This window comes from Arvicanthis niloticus, chromosome 4 (genome assembly GCF_011762505.2).
Source record: "Arvicanthis niloticus isolate mArvNil1 chromosome 4, mArvNil1.pat.X, whole genome shotgun sequence".
In the NCBI taxonomy this organism is placed as follows: domain Eukaryota; kingdom Metazoa; phylum Chordata; class Mammalia; order Rodentia; family Muridae; genus Arvicanthis; species Arvicanthis niloticus.
The window spans coordinates 134,792,666-134,816,611 of record NC_047661.1 but is presented as its reverse complement, the minus strand read 5'-3'; the positions used below and the strand labels follow the sequence as shown (position 1 = coordinate 134,816,611).

At 37.5% G+C, this 23,946-nt stretch overlaps 1 protein-coding gene across 1 annotated transcript in view; it reads right to left on the bottom strand.

Moving 5' to 3' along the window:
- Window positions 1–11,772, bottom strand: part of Rpe65 (retinoid isomerohydrolase RPE65) — a 31,245-nt gene extending 19,473 nt beyond the window's left edge. Inside the window, exons 1-6 of the mRNA XM_034501036.2 lie at window positions 11,666–11,772; window positions 10,502–10,584; window positions 6,074–6,224; window positions 3,447–3,554; window positions 3,214–3,355; window positions 1,235–1,382 (exon numbers count right to left, since the gene is read on the bottom strand). Coding sequence (XP_034356927.1) covers window positions 1,235–1,382; window positions 3,214–3,355; window positions 3,447–3,554; window positions 6,074–6,224; window positions 10,502–10,584; window positions 11,666–11,676 — 643 coding nt within the window. The 5' untranslated portion in view covers window positions 11,677–11,772. The remainder of the gene's footprint in view (window positions 1–1,234; window positions 1,383–3,213; window positions 3,356–3,446; window positions 3,555–6,073; window positions 6,225–10,501; window positions 10,585–11,665) is intronic.
- Window positions 11,773–23,946: the final 12,174 nt, after the last annotated feature.

Here is a 23,946-nt window from a genome sequence, read left to right as displayed (position 1 = left end):
TTTGAGTGAGGAGTGGTTATCTAAGGGTCCCACAAAGTTCCTTCTGGGGTAAGGACAAACAATTTTATGTCTTAGAAAGAAGACTCACTCAGGAAAATGTAGTGTCAGTTGGAGAGCAGGGAGCCATTGTTAGCTAGAGAACTGAGATGAAGGACAAGAAAGCATCCACTGAGGGTCCTGGACAGAAAGTAATAGGTAGAGATCTGAGGGCACCTGATGGAATGGAAGGAAGTTACAGGCTGACGTGGGGAAAAAAGGACATACAAGACATGGACAGAATTAAAGAACAAATTCCCAAAACTTAATTTTAACTGGCAAACAACTCCTATTGAGGGTATAGAAGAGACTCTAGAGGTTGGAATCAAGTCTTCGGTTCGGGGTAGGACTTTTTGTAGGCTCTTCGGAGCCCTTAGGACTTCCTCTCTTTTTTGATTGGTCCTGGCCTAGGTATCTTCTCTTCAATAAGCTTTTCCCCCTTCAGCCTGTTATTTACAGTTAGAAACAGTTTCAATCTCTTCCAAGAAGAGGGCTCTCCCCCATCCCAGAAGCATCAAATAATTCTATATAAGAGGCCAGTATTGTTTTCCAGATCTGCCCACATTCTGATTTCTCTTTATTGTGAAGCTACACTAACCTAGGAAAATCCAAATAACAGCAAATTTGAAAAAGTGCAGAGGGGAGAGTACTATGGAGTCACAATTTATAGCAAGTGGAGGTCAAGTTTAAGTCCAAGGAAGTAAAGCAGTGCTTTAGTGTGGGCAAAGTGCCCTCTGGTATTGCAAAGTTTCTTATAACTATAGTATGGATGAACAATATCAACAACTCTGTCCAATAAATACTAGGCACATTAAAGTCCACAGATGAGAAAATAATGTGAATGACTTCTTAAATAATGTCAATGGCCTCACTCCCCAAAATTTTCAGTCATTCCATTTAAAGAGGAACTCAAGATTTTGTTTGGCATATGAATAAAGACTCAATAAATGTTTGATAGAATTAAGTTTATCAAATTTATATTTGATATTAATATTTAAATATTATGCACAAACATTTAAACATATATGCACTAGATTTTGAAACATTGTAGAATAGAACTTGGCGTCTTGCTTTCTAGATTTTGAAACCATCATTGTTTACTGTCTTGATACTATGATCTAGATCCGATATTTTCAGCAACTTTTTTCAGTGATAGGAACACCTTTTTCCCCTACTGGTGGGGAGATTACAATCTCACCTGATTTCAGTGGAGGGATCTTGATAATGTTGTAGGCAACTGTAAAATTTTTCCCAAAGCAATTGCCAATGTTGTAAACTGTTCCATCACTTTCAATATGTGGATGAGCAGTGGCACCATTGATGGAAACATAGTTGCAAAGATCAACCTGTGGAATGAAAGATGAATCTTGAGGATTCTTTCAGTTTCTGTAGCACACTTATGAGTAGGACACTGTGTATAGCACTGTGTATAACATATTGATGTTGAGGAAAATAAACTAATAGCAGAATATCTAAACTCCTTTATTCTAACTATTTGAAATAAACATCACATTAATGTTCATTATAGTCCTAAATTCTATGAGTGGTCCCCTATTTAGCCGTTATTGGTTCTTATTCTCAAGTAAACACCTTAAAGTATAACTGCTTGTATAATTTCTTTTTTTCTTTTTTCTGTTTTCTTTTCTTTTCCTCCCTTCCTTCCTTCCTTCCCTCCTTCCTTCCTTCCTTCCTTCCTTCCTTCCTTCCTTTCTTTCTTTCTTTCTTTCTTTCTTTCTTTCTTTCTTTCTTTCTTTCTTTCTTTTGTTTTTCGAGACAGGGTTTCTCTGTATAGCCATGGCTGTCCTGGAACTCACCCTGTAGACCAGGCTGGCCTCCAACTCAGAAATCCACCTGCCTCTGCCTCCCAAGTGCTGGGATTAAAGGCGTGTGCCACCACTGCCCGGTGTATAATTTCTTTGAGCAAAGGCTTTCAGAAGCTTTCAATTAGAAAAACAGTTTATTTCAAATTTCTAGCTTAGTATTCTAGCTTTCAGTTTCACCCTACTGTGTCCCAGGGCTCCATTTGAAGCCATCTACGCTTCTAGAGCACTAGTTTTCAGTGCTCGAGAAAGTGTTTTTGTTTAAAGTGTTATTGTTCCCTACCTGAAAAATCAGAGCCATTTTTGAATTTCATAGTGATAAAGGACATTTCTAGTATTTAGTGGACAAAATCAGGATCATCAAGCTCTTTCAGTGTATGGGAGAGTTGAGGGGCCATCTCCTGTCTAAAGATTCCACAGAAAATAGCTGCAGGTTTAGCATAAAAAAGATTATTCTTAGTTTCTGCAAAAATGTACCTTATTTTTCTATCTCTGTGACTTCGATTATGTAACCCCCTCAATCTAGAATGTTCTTTGACCAAAGTTATTGAAGTTACATGTATTCAGATGAAATGCAAGAATTTAAAACATGATTTCTTCTTTCTCCACCCTAAACAACTGCCTTGAGACATACTTTTGTATCTGCTTTTTTTAGGTTACATTTTGTTAAAAGATTTATCACTTTCTGAATCTTGCTAAAGTGTGCCTCTTTGATTTCATCATCTAGAAATTAAGTTTATTAAAGACAAGCACCATACTTTGCAAACATATATTAATACATACTGGTTGAGATTGTGTGTCTATTTTAAGTAATATTCATTAAAACTGCAAAATGTATGATTTTTCAATATTTTGATCAACACTATTTTACTTAAAATATAGCTTTATTTCTAATAAGTATCTATAAAAAGGGACAAATTGGTGCAACAAAGTTGCTTAGAACCACCAATTGCAGGTTTTCAATACTTATAGCTGTCATTTTTTAAGACTGTTATATACTGGATCCAAGCTTAACTCATTAAACCTTCAGGGTCAGAGACAATGCTGTGTTATTTACTGATATATCCCTTGTATCTTACAGAAGATTTAAAATGGAAAGATCTCAGAAAATATTTGTATTACAAATGAACAAATCTAAGTTATTTTAATGGTTTCCTTCTATCTGTGTAATATCATAGATTTCAAATGTCATAAATTAAGAAATAAATTTTATCCTATGTTAAATATCTCATAGTTGACGACCAGTGAGAAGTTGAAATTTAATCTGCCTCATCTGTTCTTGTTTTATCCTAGTGTTTTAATTTTAAGTTCCCAATTTTATGTGCTTTAGTGATGTCCCCTAAGCACAGTATCCTACCTGCTTAATCGTCTCCAAGGTCTCTGGGTTAACCTTTGTGATAAAGTTTGTCTCTGTGCATGCATAATAATCTTCTCCCACTGGGTAGATATTTACAAGGGCATTGTCAGTAACCTCTACTCCTCGAAAGTAAGAAAAAAACCTGCAGAAGCAAATGAATTTTGCAGTTCAGTAACTTTAAAACTATATGAACAAAAAGTGGCTGATATAAAATGCAATTTGATTTCACTAACCTGGAAAATATATTCTTGCAGGGGTCTGGGAAAGCACAGGTGCCAAATTCTGTTATGACAATCCTCTTCTCAGTCATTGCACGAATGTAAGCATCAGTGCGGATGAATCTGGAGAACATTGAGAAATGGGAAAAGGATATAAGTAGGCTATCCACTCAAGACAAGTGAAGCTGTGAGTCAGTGTGTTTTTATCAAATTGGAATCATGAATCCCCACTCCCAAATAGAGAGAACCATCAGCTCCTTTTATTGGGGGAAGACCCCAAAAGAAAAGAGCTTAAATTGAGTCTTCTCAACATAACAGTGATTGAGGCAGTAAAAGTTAAGTAGTTAATATATGTGATTGTGACATTGGCCAGAATTAGATAAGTGTCCCATACCATGGTGGGTAGTTTTTGTCAACTTGACATGAACTAGAATTCCTCAGGGGGGGGGGACTTTCATTGAAAAGATATCTCCATCAGATTTCCTGTAGGCAAGTCCATGGGCATTTTAACAAATTAATGATTGATGTAGGATGGCACCACTATTGGGCAGGTAATAAAAGAAAACAGGCTGAAGGCTGGAGTGATAGCTCAGCCATTGAGATTATTGGCTGCTCTTCCAGAGGACTTGGAATCAATTTCCAGCATCCATGTTGTTGGCTCACAACCATCTATCTATAACTCTACTCCCAGAAGATCTGACACCATCTTCTGGTTTCTGCAGGTACTGCATAAATGTGGTGCACATATATACATGCAGGCAGACATACACATGAAATAGTATTTCCAAATTTTTTTTCAAGAAAGGAGAGAAAGGTAGAGAGAAGGAGGAGGAAAAGGAGGAGGAGGAGGAAAGGGAGGAGGAGGAACTAGGCAATGTTCAATAGTACTTAATATTCCTTCATGGTTTGTGCTCTACTCCCTGATTCCTTCCTGCCTTGGCTTTCCCTGGTGATGAACTGTTAAGATGAAATTAATACCTTGCCTACTCAAGTTGACCTTGGTCATGATGTTTATTATAGACATAGAAAACAAACTAGAACACGTGGTTATTTCACAAATGTAGCTCATCACATTATAAGACACAGTGTGATGGATTATATTTCTTTCATCTCTTTGACCTTGTGTTTTTCTTTAATTTTAGAATTTATTATATATTTTAAATTAGTGTTTATTGAATTTTATCTCTTCCACAGGCTGATCTGTGAGCCATTTCCTAGACCACCTGGAAAATGCTACTTGAGGCTTGCCATATGGAGGGCAAAGTAAATTTTGGTTCTGTGCTTTTATAAAGAGGAATGTATATGAAAGTATACATTGGAAGTTATATAGAAGCTTTGTCTGAAATCCAAAATTGCTTTCTTAGAAAAATTTATGCTTGGCAGTCCCTGTCTCTCTTTTGTCACAGTTCAAATGCTATTTTCAGTCTCCCCTTACTCTTCCTTTGATGTTCCTTCAAAATGCTTTAAATTCATGGTGATCATACCACTAACAGGTCTGAATATTCAAGTAGGAACCAGGGTATTTACTGTGTTGTTATGTGGGCTTCTTAGAATGATGGCTTTAGCAATAACTCTTTGTTGTTGCTATTAATAAAAATATTATTACTACTATTGTGTGTGTGTGTTCTGCTTGCATGTAAGTCTGTGTACTACATGTGTGCCTGTTGCCTACAGAGGCCAGAAAGAGCATCAGATCCCCTTGGTGTAGAGTTGCAGACAGTTGTGAGCAGCAGCTGCCATGGTGTTCAGAATTGAATCCTGGGTCCTTTGTCTGCTGAGTCATTGCTCCCTTTAGCAAATAACTCCTTAAAAATGTTCTTTTTCTCTCTTTCTGCCCTTCTCTCTGTGTCTCTCCTTTCACTCCTCCTCACTTCTCTATCTAGTGTTTTTGTGACATACTTTGTCCCTCTCTCCTTTGTGGAACCCTTTCTGGGAAAGCCCAGTCCTTATACATTTTTAAACATTTGCGTGTGTGCTTGTGTTTGTGTGTGTGCGTGTGCATGTGCGTGCGCGTGAGCACAGGAGCTACAGAATGCATACAGAGTTCAAAGGAAAACTGGTTTGAGGTAGTTTTCTCCTATTATATGGGGATTGAATTAATGTAAGGCTTAATGGCATGTACCTTCACCTTCTGAACCATCTTACCAGCTTCATTCTCAGACCTTTCTGATGCTAAAAAATAAAAGGAACCTACATAACCCAGTAGTCTCATAGTCACAACAGTAATAACAGTTTTTGTTTTTACTCCATTATTACTATGAATTACATGTTTTATTCTCATTTAGTCATGGGTTGATTCTATAGAGAAGATTCTACAATTTCCTTTATTTTATAGGTGACAAAATAATTAGAGGCCAATATTTCCCTGCCAGATGGTCATCAGTCAAGACAAAATGGTGCCTGGTGGATTCAGGATTTGAAGACAGTCATGTTTGGCTCTGAGCTCTTGACTCCCATTATCTCATTTTAGCATTCTCAGGTGAATGTGCAAAATATACATACTTAGCTAGACCATGAAGAAAGAAAAAAGTAATGAGTTTAGAGGTCTTCTCTGGGTTCATGAAGGTGAAAGTTCAAACAGGAGGAGAACTGAGATAGGCTCTAGTCTGGTGAGGTCAGTCACGGAACAAGTGCTGACTTACCTCCTGTGGTATGTGACATGGCCCTCCTTAAAGTCAAATTTGTGCAAAAGGGCTTGTCCATCAAACAGGTGATAGAAAGGCTCAGATCCAACTTCAAAGAGCCCAGGACCACATCGAAGGAGACTGCCAGTGAGCCAGAGGGGAATCCTGCCTGCAGTAAAGTGAGACATCAGGTGGAACTACTTACTAGATTTTCTAGGTGCCTGTCTATTTGTCATTTGTCAGCTTACCTCTGGATAGAACATCAGTTTTTCTTATGCTATTTGATGGGTGAAGAAGTACACGGATAGACTTAAGAACATGAGTCAAAATACTAAAACTAGGTGTTTTGATTAAAAAAAAAAAAAAACCTCATTTTTTTGAGACAAGATTTTTTGATGGTCTATGTGTGTTCAGTTAAACAGACCAAGCTGGCCTCACACCCCTGCCTCTGTGTTATCAATGCTGAAATTAAAGATGTGAAGTATGATACCCATCTAGAAGGAACCTTTTAAATGAAGTGTTGAGGCCTAAGCTGGCTCACTTTGGGTGGCCAAAAAATGTTGAGGCTTAAGCAAAATGTTGAGGCCCGGGCTGCCCCGCGTTTGGCAGCCACTGTATTCCGGCCCAAACTGCTGCTCTGGTCCGCGGGTCGGGGTTCAGCAAGAGAGAGAGAGTGAGGCTGGACTTGAAGAATGGAGACCAGACAGAATGTGTTTCAATCCCGTTTATTCTTCAGTCTCTCTTCCTAGTCCATGTCCCAAGTCTTGAGTTACTAGTTCCTAGTTCCTAGTCCCTAGTGCCTCCAAGTTCCAAGTTACTTCTTCCAAGTTCTCTTCCAAGTGCCTGCTACCTAATGCCTAATTTCTACTCCAAGTTGTACTCCAAGTTGTACTCTCTGAAGTGTCTAATGTCTATTCCTACTCCTAGTGTCTGAATCTCTGTTACTCCAAATTGTTCTGTCTAAAGTGTCTGATTCTCTCATCCAAGTGTCTTCTCTGTCTGCTGTGTCTGATTCTTAGTTCCGTTCTGTCTCTGCCTTTTATATGTCTCACTTCTAAGCCATGCCTCTTGGTCACACCTTTAATCATGCCCTTAGGTCTTGTCTCTAAATCTGATCTCTACACTTCTAAATCATACTCTTAAGTTACACACCTTTAATCTCACACACCTTTAATCTCACACATCCAAGGTATCTAAACCAAGATTATCAGCGTGTGCTCAGCTGTTGTAGGCTATTGTAATCCAAGTCTCATGTCAGGGTATATGGCTCAAGATGGCTGCAAAGCTGATAGCCGCTTTCTGCTAAAAGTTGGCCCCCAACAATGAAGCAACAAGAATGTTGTAAAGTCTAAAACTCCCATTTATCTTGGGATTTGAATGATCACACTTTTATGAAATTTGATCTTTGTGGCAAATAAGGTACAGGGCTGAGTGTCAGGACCTGGATTCAGATGCAGAATATCCTCCTGCTTTCTCTAAGATTCTTTATTTTCTCATAAAAAAAAAATGAAGGATACCAAGGCTGTCATTGGGGACTTCCATCTTCCACAATGAGGCTTGATTAGTCCTCTCATCCCTAGAAAAGTATATGTTTGCTTAATCCTTATCAGGTCTTTATTTTAAAACAAATGAATTCTTGCCTACATATTAAGTTCAACCACAAAGCAGACATTAAATAAAAACTATAAAACAATATTTGCTTTGATTGAAAGTTAATGTTTGATACTAAACCTAGATTGTAATGCCACCATCTAGTTGACAAGTATTCACTTCTATCCTTGTCTTTTGTAGAACAGAAAACAGAGGAAAGATTTGCCCAACCACTGACATTTTCACATAGCATCCTGTTATACCCAGCAAGGCATGAGTCACATGAGGTCTTTGGACAGAGTTAATGATATTAACAGTGGCTCCTGTCTATTGTTTACTTAGTGTCTGATACGGGATGAGTCATTCTATCTAAATTACCTTAGTCTTTATAATTTCCCCACAAAATAAATGTTGGTCTTTAGAAAGTGAAGGAATTGAGGTCTAAAAGTTTTTAAGCTACTCGTAAGATTCATAGACAATGAAATAATAGGACTGTAACAATGCTGTCATCTGCAAGTGCTTCTGATGTAACAGGCATGACACTAACACTCTTCAATGCAAATCTCTCAGACACTTGTCACTAGGCTCTCTTAAAATTTTTGTGGAACAGACACTTAAAAGACATTTTCTGTATGGTAGGCACTGAACAAGTTAGTGTCATATTGAAGATGACAAAAGTGTAATCTTTATTCTCAAGGAATTTCAGTTAAATAACATGTATTTTCTAATAGAGGGCTAATATCCAGTATATACAAAGAACTCAAGAAGTTTGACTCCAAAGAACCAAATAACCTTATTTAAAAAATGAGAAACAGAGCTAAACAGAGAATTCTCAACTGAGGAAACTCGAGTGGCTGAGAAGCACCTAAAGAAGTGTTTAACATCCTTAGTCATGAGGGAAATACAAATTAAAACAGCCCTGAAATTCTACCTTACAGCAGTCAGAATGGCTAAGATCAAAAACTCAGGTGACAGCAGATGCTGGTGAGGATGTGGAGAAAGAGGTATACTCTTCCATTGCTGTTGGGATTGCAAGCTGGTACAACCACTCTGGAAATAAGACAGGCAGTTCCTCAAAAAATGAGGACCTATCTACACCACTCCTGGGCATATACCCAGAAGATGCTCCAACATGTAATAAGGACACATGCTCTACTATGTTCATAGCAGCCTTATTTATAATAGCCAGAAGCTTTAAAGAACCCAGATGTCCCTCAACAGAGGAATGGATACAAAAAAATGGCATACTACTCAGCTATTAAAAACAATGACTTCGTAAAATTCACAGGCAAATGAATAAAACTTGAAAATATCATCCTGAGTGAGGTAACCCAGTCACAAAAGAACACACACACTAGGTATGCACTCACTGATAAGTAGATATTAGCCCAAAAGTTTGAAATATCTGATACAATCCACAGACCATGTGAAGCTCAAGAAGAAGGAAGACCAAAGTGTGGATGCTTCAGTGCTTCTTAGAAGGGGGGACAAAATACTCAAGGAGAAAATATGGAGATAAAGTGGGGAGCAGAGACAGAAGGAAAGGCTATTCAGAGACTGTCCTGCCTGGGGATCCATCCATTTACAGTCACCAAACCCAGATACTATTTTGGATGCTGTGAAGTGCTTGCTGACAGAAGCCTGATATGGCTGTCTCCTAAGAGGCTCTGCCAGAGCCTGACAAATACGAGGTGGATGCTCACAGCCAACCATTGGACTGAGGGCAGGGTCCTTGATGGAGGACTTGGATAAGAAATGAAGGAACTGAGGGGGTTTGCAGCCCCATGGGGGGAGCAACAGTGTCAACTAGCCAGACCACCTGGAGTTCCTGAAAACTAAATCACCAACCAAAGAGTAAACATTGGAGGGACCCATGACTCCCGCTGCATATGTGGCAGAGGATGGCTTTATTGAACATAAGTGGGAGGAGTGGCCCTTGGGCCTGAGGAGGTTCGATGCCCCAGTGTAGGGGAATACCAGAGTGGGAAGGCAGGAGTGGGTGGGTGGGTGGTGGAGAGGCAGGGGGTGGGGGTGGGGTGGGAGGATGGGATAGGGGGTTTCCAGAAGGGAGACCTGGAAAGGGGATAACACTTGAAATGTAAATAAAGAAAATACCCAATTAAAGGAAAAAAGTAACATGTATTTATATTGAGGAAGTAAGATTGAAGGTAAATGAGGGGAGATGATTTTTTTTTATAATTTTGTTTTTTGTTTATCAAAACAGGATTTCTCTGTGTGGTCTGGGCTGTCCTGGTACTCATTTTATAGACCAGGCTGGCCTCAAACTCATGGAGACTTGTCTGCCTATGTCTCCTGAGTGCTGGGGTTAAAAAGTCTGTACCATTATCTCCTGGCAGGAGATGAGTTGTAATATCAAAACCTGAAGTTCAAAAGTAACATTAGAAGCTATTCTCAAAGCCCTGGGTGTCTTAAATCTGATTCCTCCCCCATCTTATTCTTCATTTTTCTCCTGGGTTCAGATCCTTACAATCTTTTTAAAAAATTATTCCCTCTATGTGCATGTATAGGCATGTGCCAAAGCAGGCATGTGGAAGTCAGAACACAATTTGCAGTTGAGCTGGTCAAAACTCACTAGCCACACTAGACTGGTATACAGGTTTATTTTATTTTATTATTTTATTTATTTACTGAGAGACCTAAATGAATATGAAGGCTGAGAAAAATGATCTTGACAGAAAAGAAAGCTTTCAGAAGAGTCAAACTATGGTAGCTTGAACCCAGTACTTGGAGGATAAAGCAAGAAAAGTGTCATGGTTTACACTAACCTAGGCTATACAGCAAGATGCCAGTTTAGAATTCACAATCAACAATCAAGTTAAGATCAATGAGACCAACCTGTGACATGAGCTGTAAGTGGTGAGGACAGTTCCTCCACAGTTTCAAATAGTTTCTTGTAGCCACCAGCAGGGTGTTCAATTCTGAAATGTGGAGGTTATTAGAAAGAAGCACAGATTGATTATCAAAGTATTATGGGGTGGGGGAAAGGGGGGCGGGTCAGAGGTAGTGCCTCTGTTTTGGAGAAATGTGTTTTAAGGACTCCTTCTAGTTCACCTGCAGCCCAGCTCTCTTAGAGTTTTATGAGGTGCTGTTCAGGTCCTTCCTTTCATGTCAAAGACAATATGGCCACTTTTAATAAAAATGGCCATATTGTCCAAATCTTACTTTATGTTTCATTCTTCTGAAAAAGTATCAGTTAATCTGGCTGTATTCACTTCTATTCCTGAATTGTGACACAAGATTCTTTTCAAGAACTACCTGCCTAGAGACACCCAGCTGAGACACTGCTGACCTTCTTATTGATTCACTCATTCACATAAAATGAGATCAGCATTCAGAGTCAGGTGCCCCACTCTTTGTTATTCACCATATTGTGCTATTAGTTCTTCCCATCATCTCATGTCTCTACCAATCCTCAAGAGCTATAGTACTTTCAAGAGGAAGATTGAGAGATTCAGGTTCTATACTTGTTTGTGTGTGCCTATTTATGTCTTGTCTTTGCTTCCATTTTATAACTTCTTAAAGCATAGTCCTAACTAGCTAGCCCTTCTAACTACATTTTATCACACACTTATTATTAGACAGTTTGTAAAAAGAATTTCATATTGTACTAAAACATCTAAGTTTCTCAGCAATACAATAGGGTAAGTAGTATTTTGATATCACTTCTGGATTTAGAAAACCTTTAAAAGTTAAGTAGTTTAGACTTAAAAGCATATGTAATTTGCTGAAGCCACACAGGTAGGAAATGATTAGGCAAGATATGAAATTCCTGTCTGTGTTCATAACTGCCTCCCAGTCCCATTGCAAGTCATACAGACCTCACCATCATCTAAATGTGTATATTTTGTATATTCTGTTCCCTGCAGAAAGAAGTATCTCCAGCTAGGCCCAAGAGCTGTCTTAAGCAAGCCATAACCTAATACTATCTTTTTAGAATATCCTGAAATACCCTATTTGCCATTCCAAAGTCATGATAGAAGCTCTCTCAGAGATACTTACTGGATAGACATTTTCTTCTAGTGAAGATTAGAGAGAGTTCTGGTACCAGCTGTAGGACTAGGAAGCAAGTTCTTAGCCAGGGCTTTTTTGTATGCAATCTAATCCTTCTTAGACGAGCCTGTGGCTCTGGGAACCCTCTCCACCCCTCAGCTGATGGAGGGTAACAGAAGTGGCTTTCAGCACTTTAGATGCTTGCACATTATTTGGACTTGGTGTTTTCATAACAGTATTTTGGCTGTTTTCCACAGACTTGGATCCATCCCAAGGAGAGGGAGAAGTGAGTTGGATGAAAAGGAGCCGTGTGGGCCTGCCATAGCAGTCCTGAGTTGACCTCAGTCATTATGTTTTCTTGGTGTAAACCTCTGTCTGCCCTTTCTTTGCTGTCATTTTCACTGTGATTCATTTACTCAATTATTAAAAAAATATGTTTATTGTACATGATCTAGAACTGGTTTGAGGAAGCACAGTCATTATCATTATGTTGCAGCTGTCATGGTGAGAGGGCACTGTTTGATAAAATTTAGCTATTGTTAACATTAGAGGTATATGGGGTACTGTCATTGCATGTTTTAACCCTATCCTTCTTTGGCACAGTTCAGTATCCAGGTCCTTTCAACAAGGCTGAGAACTTCAGCTGACATTTTTTTGTTAAAGAGGAAACACTACATGTACTTACTTATCACCACTGTTTGCCTGTTGTCGATTACTGTCCTGACCATTGTTTTTGTTCTGCACTCAGAGACTAAATAAAGCCATTTTATTCACATATCTGCACTCATATTAAGACAAGAGATAGCAATGATAGCATTTTCAGGAAAACTGAGGGATAAGTTTAAATTTAATAAATGGTTATGACTGCTTTTCCTTAAACAGCAAAGCAGTATAGAGCAATCAATCCCAAGTACTCAGAAGAACACTAGGCACTTTCACAGCTTGATTGCAGCAGGGGAACAGGCCCAAGTATGGGCAGAAGGAGATGGTGGTGGTAGCACCCAGGACCTGGCCTCACTGGAGGTTCTGCTCATTCATGATAGTCTGAGACAGCTTAAGACACTATGTACAGGAACTTAGGTAGTAACTGTACAGTTAACCCCTAAAGCTCCACCTTTTAACTATTCCAGAGATTATGTTAGCTACCTAATAAACTATTTGTGCACTTCTTTACTTAGTTATAGTTGGTTTCACCATTTGCAACTAAGGATTCTATAATGTGATGGTGGTACTCAGGAAAGATGACTCTATTGGCTTAGGAAGTCCTAGAAGAAAAACAGAGCAATCTGAACTAGAAAGACTATATAAAGGCCAGACCAAGGGCAAGAAATACAGAGTGCATTCCAAGCTTGAGAGTTTATAAAGTTTAGATGTGAGTGTGATTCAGTGAACTAGAAAGAGGTGAAACTTGTACGGGCTTTTTTTTTCTTCTGCTTGATATAAGCAAGAGTTATCTGAGAAGAGAGAACCACAATAGATAAAATACCTATTAGACTGATCTGTAGGTAAGTCTGTAGGGAATTTTATAAATTAGTGATTGACATGGGTGGGCACAGCCCATTGTGTGTGAGCCACTCATAAATAGGTAGATGGTCCTGGGTGCTATGAGAAAGCAGGCCGAACAAGCCATGGAGAACAAGCTAGTAAACAGCACCCCTTCATGGCTTCTCCTTTCATTCCTGCCTTCATATTCCTGACTTGAGTTCCTTCTCTGATTTACTTCAGTGATTGAGTGTGACCTGAAAACTGTAAGATTTCACATTCTCCCCAAGTTGCTTTTGTTCATGATGTTTTATCCCAGCAATAGAAACTTAACTAAGACACTTGTCTAGAGATAAGGGCAGGTTCAGTTTGTAGAACTTTGTCTCATGTAAAGAAATTAATAGCTCTTCATGAGAAGGGGTTTTACTGAAGAACTACATGATTTACCTTGCATTTTAAAATTTGTAATAGATAAATCAAAGGGAGGAACATATCAAGCAACGGAAGACTAAAGGAAGATGACTCACATAGAAGAATACACCAGGGATGGATATACATGGTCAAATTAAAGAGCTATTTTAGAGGATGCCTGATCAAGGTTTTTGATTAGTAAATGTTCTGGGAAAATAAAAGGCCAAAGAGATGACCACTAAATTCTAGTATAAGTCATTTGGACAGCCCACAGAGTATAAAGAGGAAAAGAGAGAGAGAAAGAGGAAGAATGAATGAATGGATGAATTTGATTGAGTTTATTATATAAGAAAAGACTACTTAGAGAAGATCACTCAAGGGCCCTACATGGAAGGAGATTGATTCGGTTGAGTATGGGGAAGAGAGATATGAAGATAGAACAATGCTAAGATGAGGGGAGTATAAGGGAGTAAGCAGTTGAAAGGGTGTGTTCCAGGACTTCCTATTTCACCTTTACTGGATATCATTTTCTCCAGAGTCTTTCCTTGGGTAGATTTATGGTTCATATCAGAGTACTGAATACTTCCTAGGAACCAAACATCTTAGTGTTCCTGGTGCTCCTTCATGACTAAAATGTCTTTCTTTGGTATTTCTTAGTTGGTTTTGGTATCTTGTGACTGAAGCCATGCATTTAAGAACAGGAACTAGTTGTTGTTGTTGTGTGTATGCTGTTTTGAATATTTTGTACCCTTTATATTTCTATCTGTACAGTCTCCAGAAAATTAGCACCTTGGGGAATATATTTTCAAAAGTAAAAATCATTGTAAGTCATTCCTGCAAGGTTTATAAGTTAAGAATTCATCTGTGTTAAGTTAGCATGCTTAAATTCAAGATGGAAATTAGTTTCTATCCCCAGGGCTGGTGGTGTAGGTTTGAATTTGATTTGAGTTTATTATATGAAAAAGAGGTCACTAAGACAAGTACCTATAATCTCAGGTACTTGAGAGGCTGAAATAAGAAGATCCTAAGTTCAAGTAAGCCAACATATTGAGACACCCACCTGCAACTCAAAATAAAAGTAGATGGGACTGGGGATGTATCTTAGTGGAAGATTGGTATGTGTGAGACCCCAACTTTATTCCTTAGTACCTCAAACAAATTACTCCCTTCTCATACACACATGAAATCTTAGAGAACAATAATAAAAACATTCAGCCATGCCTTCAAGGCTGAATTTCTGGGGATACTACATTGAATTCTGAGTCAATCAGATGTAAGCATGGAAATATACCTAGCCCACACCCAACACCAGGATTGCACTAAGGCCTTGTGGATTCCAGACAAGCACTTACCACTGAGCTATATCTCCAGCTGTGCAAAGTCACTTTTTATTTAGTTCTTTTAGCCAAAAGTGCTAATATAAATATCAACTAATACTTGACAATGTTCACTTTCAGGAGACTTGTGTTTATATCTGTTGTTTTACAGATAGTCCATGAGATAGTCCATGTACACCTATTTTATCATTGGTATAAAGTTAAAGATCAGCTGTACTCATTCTCCCATAGTGTCATTTTGCCTCTTTGCCTATAAAATCTAGCTATAGAACTCTCTAGAAGCCTGAATTGATCTTTCTCCAAATGTATTACTAGTTTTTTCTACCCATTCTCTCCTCTTGTTAGCTCTCCTAACGTTTTATCCCTTGGTAAAACAAGATGTTCATGTTTAACTATATAAGATATTTTATTTTGATGCATTTGATATATTAATCAAACTAATATTCCCTGAATTAAAGTAGAAAAGGCTTTCCATGAAAGAAGATACTATACTTCCTTGAAGATGTTATTCATGCAAATAAAATTGAACTTGCTATTTTGTCTTGGCTACAGACAGATGTGACTCATAGTGGGGAGTGAAGACTATGCTCTAAAAGCAGGAATGATGCTAGAGGGTGCTGAGTAGAAGAATGGTTTTGATTTGCAAACAAGCCACTAACAAATATCTATATCTGAAGAGAAATGCAAGTGGCAGACTATGAGAGAGCAATTCACGTAGGAAACAAGTTTGTGGAAGTGAGGTGCTTTACAGGTGGAAACTATAGAACTTGCATTATAGATTGCCCTATCTGAGCTTTAGAGAAATGAGTGAAAGACATATCACTTTCCTGTTGTCAATACTGTAGCATCAGTTAAATATCAAATGCCAGTGCCACCTAACAGTTAAGAGGGGCAATTGGCTGTGTAGATCTGCTGACATATCTGGACTAGCCCTTATAACCAGAATTTGTGATAATCTGTTGGCTGATCTGGGTCTTAGCTGAAATAGGTGGTGGGAATCCACTTTGCTAAATGTGTCTCCACAGTAAGAGGCCAGCCTATACAATATTCTTGCCTAGTCGAGATGAAATGAATGTAAGCATAAGATCTAGGCACAAAACAGATCCAGTCATGTAGGCAGTGTTATATTTAGGGAATTACCACACACATTCAAAACTTGTTTATTGAATGTAGTTAGTAGACTCTGAAATACTGCTTTTTATAAACTAAGCAGGAAAAAATATTTATAAATGAATGCTTAAGAATTTGGCTTCTTTCTGCTAAAGAATTCGAAATATCTTACTTAAGATCTTGATTATACTTGGATTTTAATTAATCAGCTCTTGAGTCACACTCTTGAAAAGGACAAAAAAAAAAAAAAAAAAAAAATTCTGAGTCCTTCTTGTTGGCTTAGTGGTGGCTCAGCCATGAAAGGTCTTATTTAGGGAACTTACTCTTGTGAGTTCTCAGGCCCTGTCAACTATGTGACAGAACTGGTTCATTAGATGAAAGAACCTTAAATATGGCTTAAAATCACTTAACCCCCTTCTGTAGGCATCAAAGAGTTATTCTGGTATGATTGAGAATCTTGGTGATGATGGTACAACTTACAGAATTTTTTTTTTATTACTTGTTAGGTCTTTCTCACAAGTAGAAGACTGGGTTACCAAACAGAAGATAGAAGTCAATAGAGTTGTCCATATTATATGTTTATTATTTGTTTTTGTTGTTTGTTTCTTCACTTAGAAATTTTCCTGAAGGCAGTGGTTCTGTTATATGTCACTGTAACAAAAACCGTATTACTTAACAATAATATTAGATATTTTGGGACACCATAAAGGACCTTGCTTTTTAATTTGAACTTATGCTTTTTTGGATACTAGTGCATTCAAAGAAATTTGACTTTTATGTATTCATCTTGTACCTATACACTTTTGAAACTCTTTATTATTTTTATTTTCTTTTTATAGATTCCATCAGAGAGTATACACAGATAATGTTAACTGTAAGTAAAGAGAGTTTTACTTCTTATTTTCCATTATAGATGTCTTTAATTCCTTGTCTTATTGCACTGGCTGAAAATTCTAATATAGTGATCAGAAAGGACATCTTTTTGAATTCTTGACCTTAAGATCAAAGCATTGAGTCTTCCATTACTAGATCTAATGTCTTTTATAGATGTGCTCTACATCAGTAAGGGATTTTTTTTTTCTTACTGAGAATTTTTAAATATGAATACATTCTCTAATTCTTTTTTGAAATATATAAAATACAGTTATAGTAAATATTTTAGTGTATCTACATGCTAATTAAAAAATTTTTTTGAGACAGGGGTTTCTCTGTGTAACAGAACCCTGGCTGTCCTGGACTCACTTTGTGAATCAGATTGGCCTCAAACTCACATAGAGCTGCCTGCCTCTGCCTCCTGAGTGCTGGGATTAAATGTGTGTACCACCATGTTACATGTTAATATTAACATATCAGTTCTAGTTCACCATTTATCAATTTTTGTTTTAACTATGCATTATATTGGTTCTTTGCATGTTTGGTAATTTTGGTTGGATAACAGACATTTCATTTTTTTTTTTTTTTTACTTCATGGTTGCTGAGTTTATCTGTACTCTTTGAATAGTTTTAAGCTCTTATCAGGTACTCCATGTATTTGAAACAGTTTGATATTTTAGGATTTCATTTAAAGATTTAAGAGGAACTAGAGTAGTATTCATTTTAATATTTCTTTAGAACTTCAGTATTTGTATATATTTATAGCTCAATACTGTATTTCTCTTGAGACTCTTGTGCTTTCAAACAATTTCTCCATAAAACATGGAGCATATTTCTATTTAAAAAATCAGGACTGGAGAGACAGCTCAGCAGTTAAGATCACTTGTTGCTCTTCCTGATGACCTGAGTTCAATCCTAGCATACATATGGTGGTTTACAACCATATGTAACTTCAGTTCTAGGGTTTTTGATTCTCTCTTCTGAAGTCTGTGAGATCCAGACACACATGTGGTACATAGACATACATGCAGGCAAACACTCACTTATAGGATAAAAAATAAACAAATTCTAATAAATATTTAAAAATTGTTCTTTTTTAATTAGCTAGTGGAAACAGGTACTATCAAGGAGTACATTGTACAAGATCTATTGTAATCTCTTGTATACATTCTAATAATTTTTCTCCTGTAGATTTTAAACTTAGTCTCCTCAGCTCAGGAAGTTTGTTACTCTGTTTTAAAGCCTTCCAGGCACTAAAGTGTTGAAACTCAGGTAGGCATGGTAGGTATATCTGTAATTCTAGTACTCAGGAGGCTGAGGCTGGAGTATTGTGAGTTTCAGGTTCACCTGATTTATATTGCATGTTTGAAGCCAGACAGGGTTATATTATGAAATCCTGTCTCAACAAACAAATAAAAACAAGCAAATAGACAAGCAAAGTGATTATATTACTGAATAGTTTACTTCAATTAGTGATTATAGTTATTCATGGGTGGGTTAATGAGTAGTATATTGAAGATCACTGTCATTCTTTTAAAGTGTTTCAGAAAAGAGGGTAAATATGGCCTCTGGTGTTCTATCTTGGCAGGTGTCTGGTTGTTGTTGTAGCGGGGAGGTATCTTGCCCATCTTTGGAAGTGGGAACTGAGATTATGGTGTTTTATTACTGAAATCATTAGGTGTGATACAATGGTAGCAGAAATTTTGTGGCGTAGGAGGGGAAAAGAAAACAAAATAAAAATCTAGGAATGATCATTAGAAATTATCACGCACACATACAAACACACACATATACAATGTGTGTGGTTTCTGTGTATGTGTGAGGATACAGAGACAAAAGGGAGAGAGAGAAAAATAGATAGATAGATAGATAGATAGATAGATAGATAATAACAAAGTCCTTCTCTTCATCAAACGTTCTAGTAGGCAGATAGGAAAAAAAACAGCCAACCAAATATAACATGTGATACATGTTACATTATGTACTGTTTCTCCATTCCAGCACTTGGTACATTATTTTAGGTTATTAATTTGTCTTCTCCAAGCATTCTGCCAGCTTTTATAGAAAAGTTGGGATTCTTAGACTTTTGTCCATATTGTATAGCACAGTACTAAGCATATAGAAAGATCAGTGGATGAATAAATGAATAAATGACACATAATTTGTATCTTTATTCCAAGAATAATGCTCAAGAGAGTTATTTTGGATTAAGTTCTTAATCCTAATAGGAGGAGATATGTAATTATAACAATTAGTTCAATAGTTAATATATGTTTTGCTGTGGTTTGAATGTGAAATGATCCCCAAATGCTCATGTGCTGAAGGCTTAGTCATCCTGGTAGCAGAGTTTAGAGGTGATTGGATACTGAAGGCACTGATCTCATCAGTGATTTAACATGTCATTGATGAGTTCAAATTTGATGAGCTATTAGGAGATAAAACTTAGTTGGAGGAAGTAGATTATTGGAGGATTGCTTTTGACTAGTATTTAGTCTCTGGACTCCTTGTAGACTATACCTCTTTCTGCATCCTGGCTGCCATGAGGTGATCTGCAGTTCCCTTTTGTCATGATGGTTCTCCTTTACCACAGATCTAAAAGTACATGAGTCAAGTTATGATAAGCTGACACTTCAGAAACAGTGAACCCCAATACATCTTTTATCCTTTAAGTTGACTTTCTCAGCATTTTGTCACAGCTGTGAAAAGCTATATTTTTCAAAGTTTTAATACTTAACCTTTTATAATGATGATGTAAAGCTTTTTAAACTTTATGATTTTACATTTATAGAAGTAAAAGGTAGCATTTCTTAAATTTTCACAGAAAAGCTAATTGTGTGTCCACTTGAGCAGTATACAGTATAGTTATGGCATGGTAGAACAAAATCTAGTAACTGCTATTGTGGACAATGATGGCAACAAGGTCCTTGATTTTTTTTTTCTAGGATCTAGAACTGCCTGGAAGTGAAGATGAGTTAACACCTTTCGTGTCCTTCTCAATGCTATTCACAATCAACAAAACTATAACTCAAATAAAGAAAGGATAAACCATTTTATGATACATGTATATCATATGAAGGTAATATGGTTGGTAAAGATAAATATTCTCTCCTAATGTGAGGTATTTTAAAGCTAACTGGCCTTAGGCCTACATAAGCACTTTTTTATTTGTGAACTATCTTTAGCTCAGGACAAGCTATTCCAGTTCTGATTCAATACATGATTTAATACAGGTTTTCTAAAGAGGTTAATTTGGAAAACTCTGCAAGAGTAAGTTTCTTCTTAGCCATCATCTGTAAAATAGTATAACACTACTTGAAAGAGAGAAGAAAATGATGCATAAGTGATAGAAATCTGTTTATCTTGCAAACAGAAAAAAAAGATGATGGGGGAAAAATGATTAGTAGGTTTTAATAGCTTCCCATAAAGACTTGATAAGCAGTTCAACTGCTGATAATAGCAGAAAATGGCTTTGAAGCTGTAAGATACTCCAAGGAACTGCCATAATGTCTTTTCCTGGCACCTGTCCCTGTATGGATCAGTTCACATTGAATAAGAATTCTAATATTTCTTTGTTTTGTAAATCCTACATAATCTTACTTTGCCTTAGTTAATCATGACGACTTAGTGATTATTTAGTGGGCCAGTTATCCAAAGAATCTTGTCCTTAAAATCACCTTGATCTGTTGTGTTTATACTTCTAAATAAAAACTGTGTTTTACCTCACTTATCTCCTGTTGAGTCAACTTCTATTTTATTATTTTTGAGAAAAAGTTTCTGAAAATCTTTATTGTTTTCATTGTTTAGAGATATTTTAAATAAAAACTCTTTTTTTCTTTTTAAATTTTCTTTAATCTTTTTTTGTTGTCCAGTCATTATCTCTTCCCAGGTCCTCCCTCCAACTGTTCCTCATCCCATTCTTCCTTTCCCCATCTGTCTCCAAGAGGATATTCCACCCCTCAAACTCCACCAGCAGTCTCAACTAACCCAGACCCCTAAGATCTCCCAGACACTAAGCCACCCACCAGGCAGCATACACTAGCTGATACAAGCTCCCATGACCCCAACATATACAGCAGAGGACTGAGTGGTCTGGTGAAAGAAGATGCACTTAACCCTCAAGAAACTTGAGGCCAGATGGAGTGTCAAAGAACTTGACTTAGAACTTTTTAATTGTACTGGCCCTGCATTTTGACTGTTATTTTCAAAAAGACCTCCCTTGGAAATAATCAATAGAGCTAACATTTTGAAATGGAGTAAAAGTAACAGCAGTGAGATTTCTTTGCATAAACATTCCATGAATGTTGCTAATTAAATAGGTTAAAAAAATCATTCATGCAGTAAATAGATTACTAGACTCTGGAGGAACAGAGCATGAATGGGCATTCTAGCCTTCTCGTTCTCTCATATTCAAACTCAGATCAAATGGAAATTAGTAGTTGAGATTAAATAAACAAATTTATTAACCAATCACATAGCAATACTATTGTAATTCAATAAAAACTTCAGTTATACCAATGACTTTTATTTTGTTTGAATAAATTGATTCTTAGAATATAAGATCCTTTTCTTAAAGATTAGTCAAAACTCTCACTGTACATCTTAGGAAACTAAATGTCAAAAATATTATTTATGTAATCTCTTCATAAAAATCTAAGGACTGAGTTTCCAGAAACACTTACTTTTCTACATGGAAACCGTGTATCGTGAATACTGAACTCAAAGTTTACCACTTTGTTACTAGAGCAGGCTATGGTTAAAGCCATCCTAGTTTAGACATGAACTTTCTAACAGTTTATAGTGTGTATATGACCGTGAGTTTTAAGTTTGGGATAAAGATTGAAGATCTCTTGGTATAAACTTAGTTTTCAGATGAAGAAACTGTTACCCAGAGAGGTTAAACATTTGAGAGGTAACTCAATAATAAAACCAAAACACATCAGAACAAGGACAAATGTATGTTGTTTTAAAAAAGGATTCATGTATTTTTCTCATGAGAACAGTCTATCTTAACTCTAGAGAGGACTGTTTTGCCAGATAGGTCCTTCCTGTCCTGCATATTCCTGATGCTTGTGAACAAAGTCAGAGGCTGCTAGACCAAAGGATCAAATTTATTTAATTTTTAAAAAAGAACTGTGTACTTACAAAATGCTTCCCCCTCTTTCCCTCCAAATTGTGTGACAAATTAACTCCACAAAAATAAGGGTCCCATTTGTCCTGTTTTTCACTTATGCCTGGCATGACCTTGAATACCATTGGGCTAACACAGTGCATCAACTCATTAGAACAAAAAAAAAGCATGTTATATTTGTTGAGGAGTTTACAATAGGCCGCAGTTTCTCTCTTTGGATTGTCATGTGAACTCTCTCTGTGCGGAATGCTGTTTTAGGCACCGGAGATATGGCAGCCGACAAAAGCAGATTTCTATTTTCAAGGTGAGTTTTAATTTCTATTTGTTCTTAATACAATAAAACTTGTTACCTAATTTTTCTGAAAATCAGATGGCTATAATGATTAATGAAGTTTTAGGGCAAAAGTCCTCCCTTTGGGAGTCTCAGCAGAGTTTAATAGGCCACTAAGTGCTTATTAAAGGGGCTGGGGAGATGGTTCGTTGTTAAGAGCATTGACTGTTTTTCCAGAGATGCTGAGTTCAAGTCCCAGCAAACGTGGCTCACAATCATCTGTAATGGGATCTGATGCCCTCTTCTGGTCTGTCTGAAGACAGCTACAGTGTACTCATGTATATAAAATAAATCTTATGGGTGGGAGAGGAAAGGGGAAGGGAGGAGAGGGGAGGGGAGAGGAGGGAAGCAGAGGGGAAGGAAGTGGTGGTGTAGGGAACTTGGGGAACCACTATTAAATCCCAGACGCCAGGGATTCAAGAGGCTCCCAGGACCCAATTAGGATGACATTAACCGAAATACCCAACAGTAGGGAGCTAGAACGTGAAGATGGCCTGGGGCCACCCAACCATCTAAAATAATTCATGTCTGAAAGCTAGTGTGCTTGTGCTTTCAGACAGGAGCCTGATATGGCCTCTGAGAGGCCAGCACCCGACCAAGACAGATGGCACAACCAACCATTGGACTGAGCTCAGGACCCCCATCTGGAACAGTTAAGGGAAGGGCTGAAGGGGATTGCAACCCCATTGGAAGAACAACAGCATCAATTAACTGGACCTCTCAGAGCTTCCAGGGACTAAAGCACCAATCAAAGAGTATATATATGGGCCAGTCCATGGCTACAGCTACATGTGTACTGGTACCAGTGGCAGTGGAGATGCTTGGTTCTGTGGGGGCTTTATGCCCCAGAGAAGAGGGATGCTAGAGGGGTGAGGTGGGAGTGGGTGGGTGGGGGCAAAGGGGAGGGGGATGGTCTGGAGAGACTGGGAAGGGGGATAACATTTGAAATGTGAACAAATAAAATGATTAAAAGAAAAAAGTAAAAAAAAAATATATTTGAATTTCCTAGAAAAATATGCTTATTAAAGAGAGGAATATTTGTGAAGAGCAGAGAAAAGAGATATGATCAATGTGGTTTCTGTGGGGAAATTAGAGCTAGGATCCAGTGACCCTGAAGCCATCTGCAAGGTACTGACACATAAAAAAAAATGAAGTGGACTCAAGAATGCAAAATTAAGGAGTCCTAGAACTTGCAAAACTGAAATTCAGGTACTGGTCAGCTAAACTACACCTTGATCAGGACTGTATATTATGCAAACCTCTTGCCCTCTGCCCAAATTCTTCCTTTGATTAAACCTGAAGTTCATGCCTGAAGCTTAAAAGAGAATTTGGGGTTGATGAATCTGTATATGTTTTTCTGAATGTGAATGAGAAATTGATTAAATTTCTTATTCTGCTTTTCATTTTTTTTTTAAAAATCATTGCTGAAATGGGTTGCTGAACCTTGTACTTTCCAGAATGGGAACTTTGGCCTGAAGATCTGATTACAGCCCTGTTTCACACCTTCTGTCTCTGATGCTGATCTTCCTGGCCTCCTCTGATAATGAATATTACGATTACAGTAGGTTCACCCAGATAACCAGGATAATGCTCCACCTCAGTGAGGAATTTCCTCATA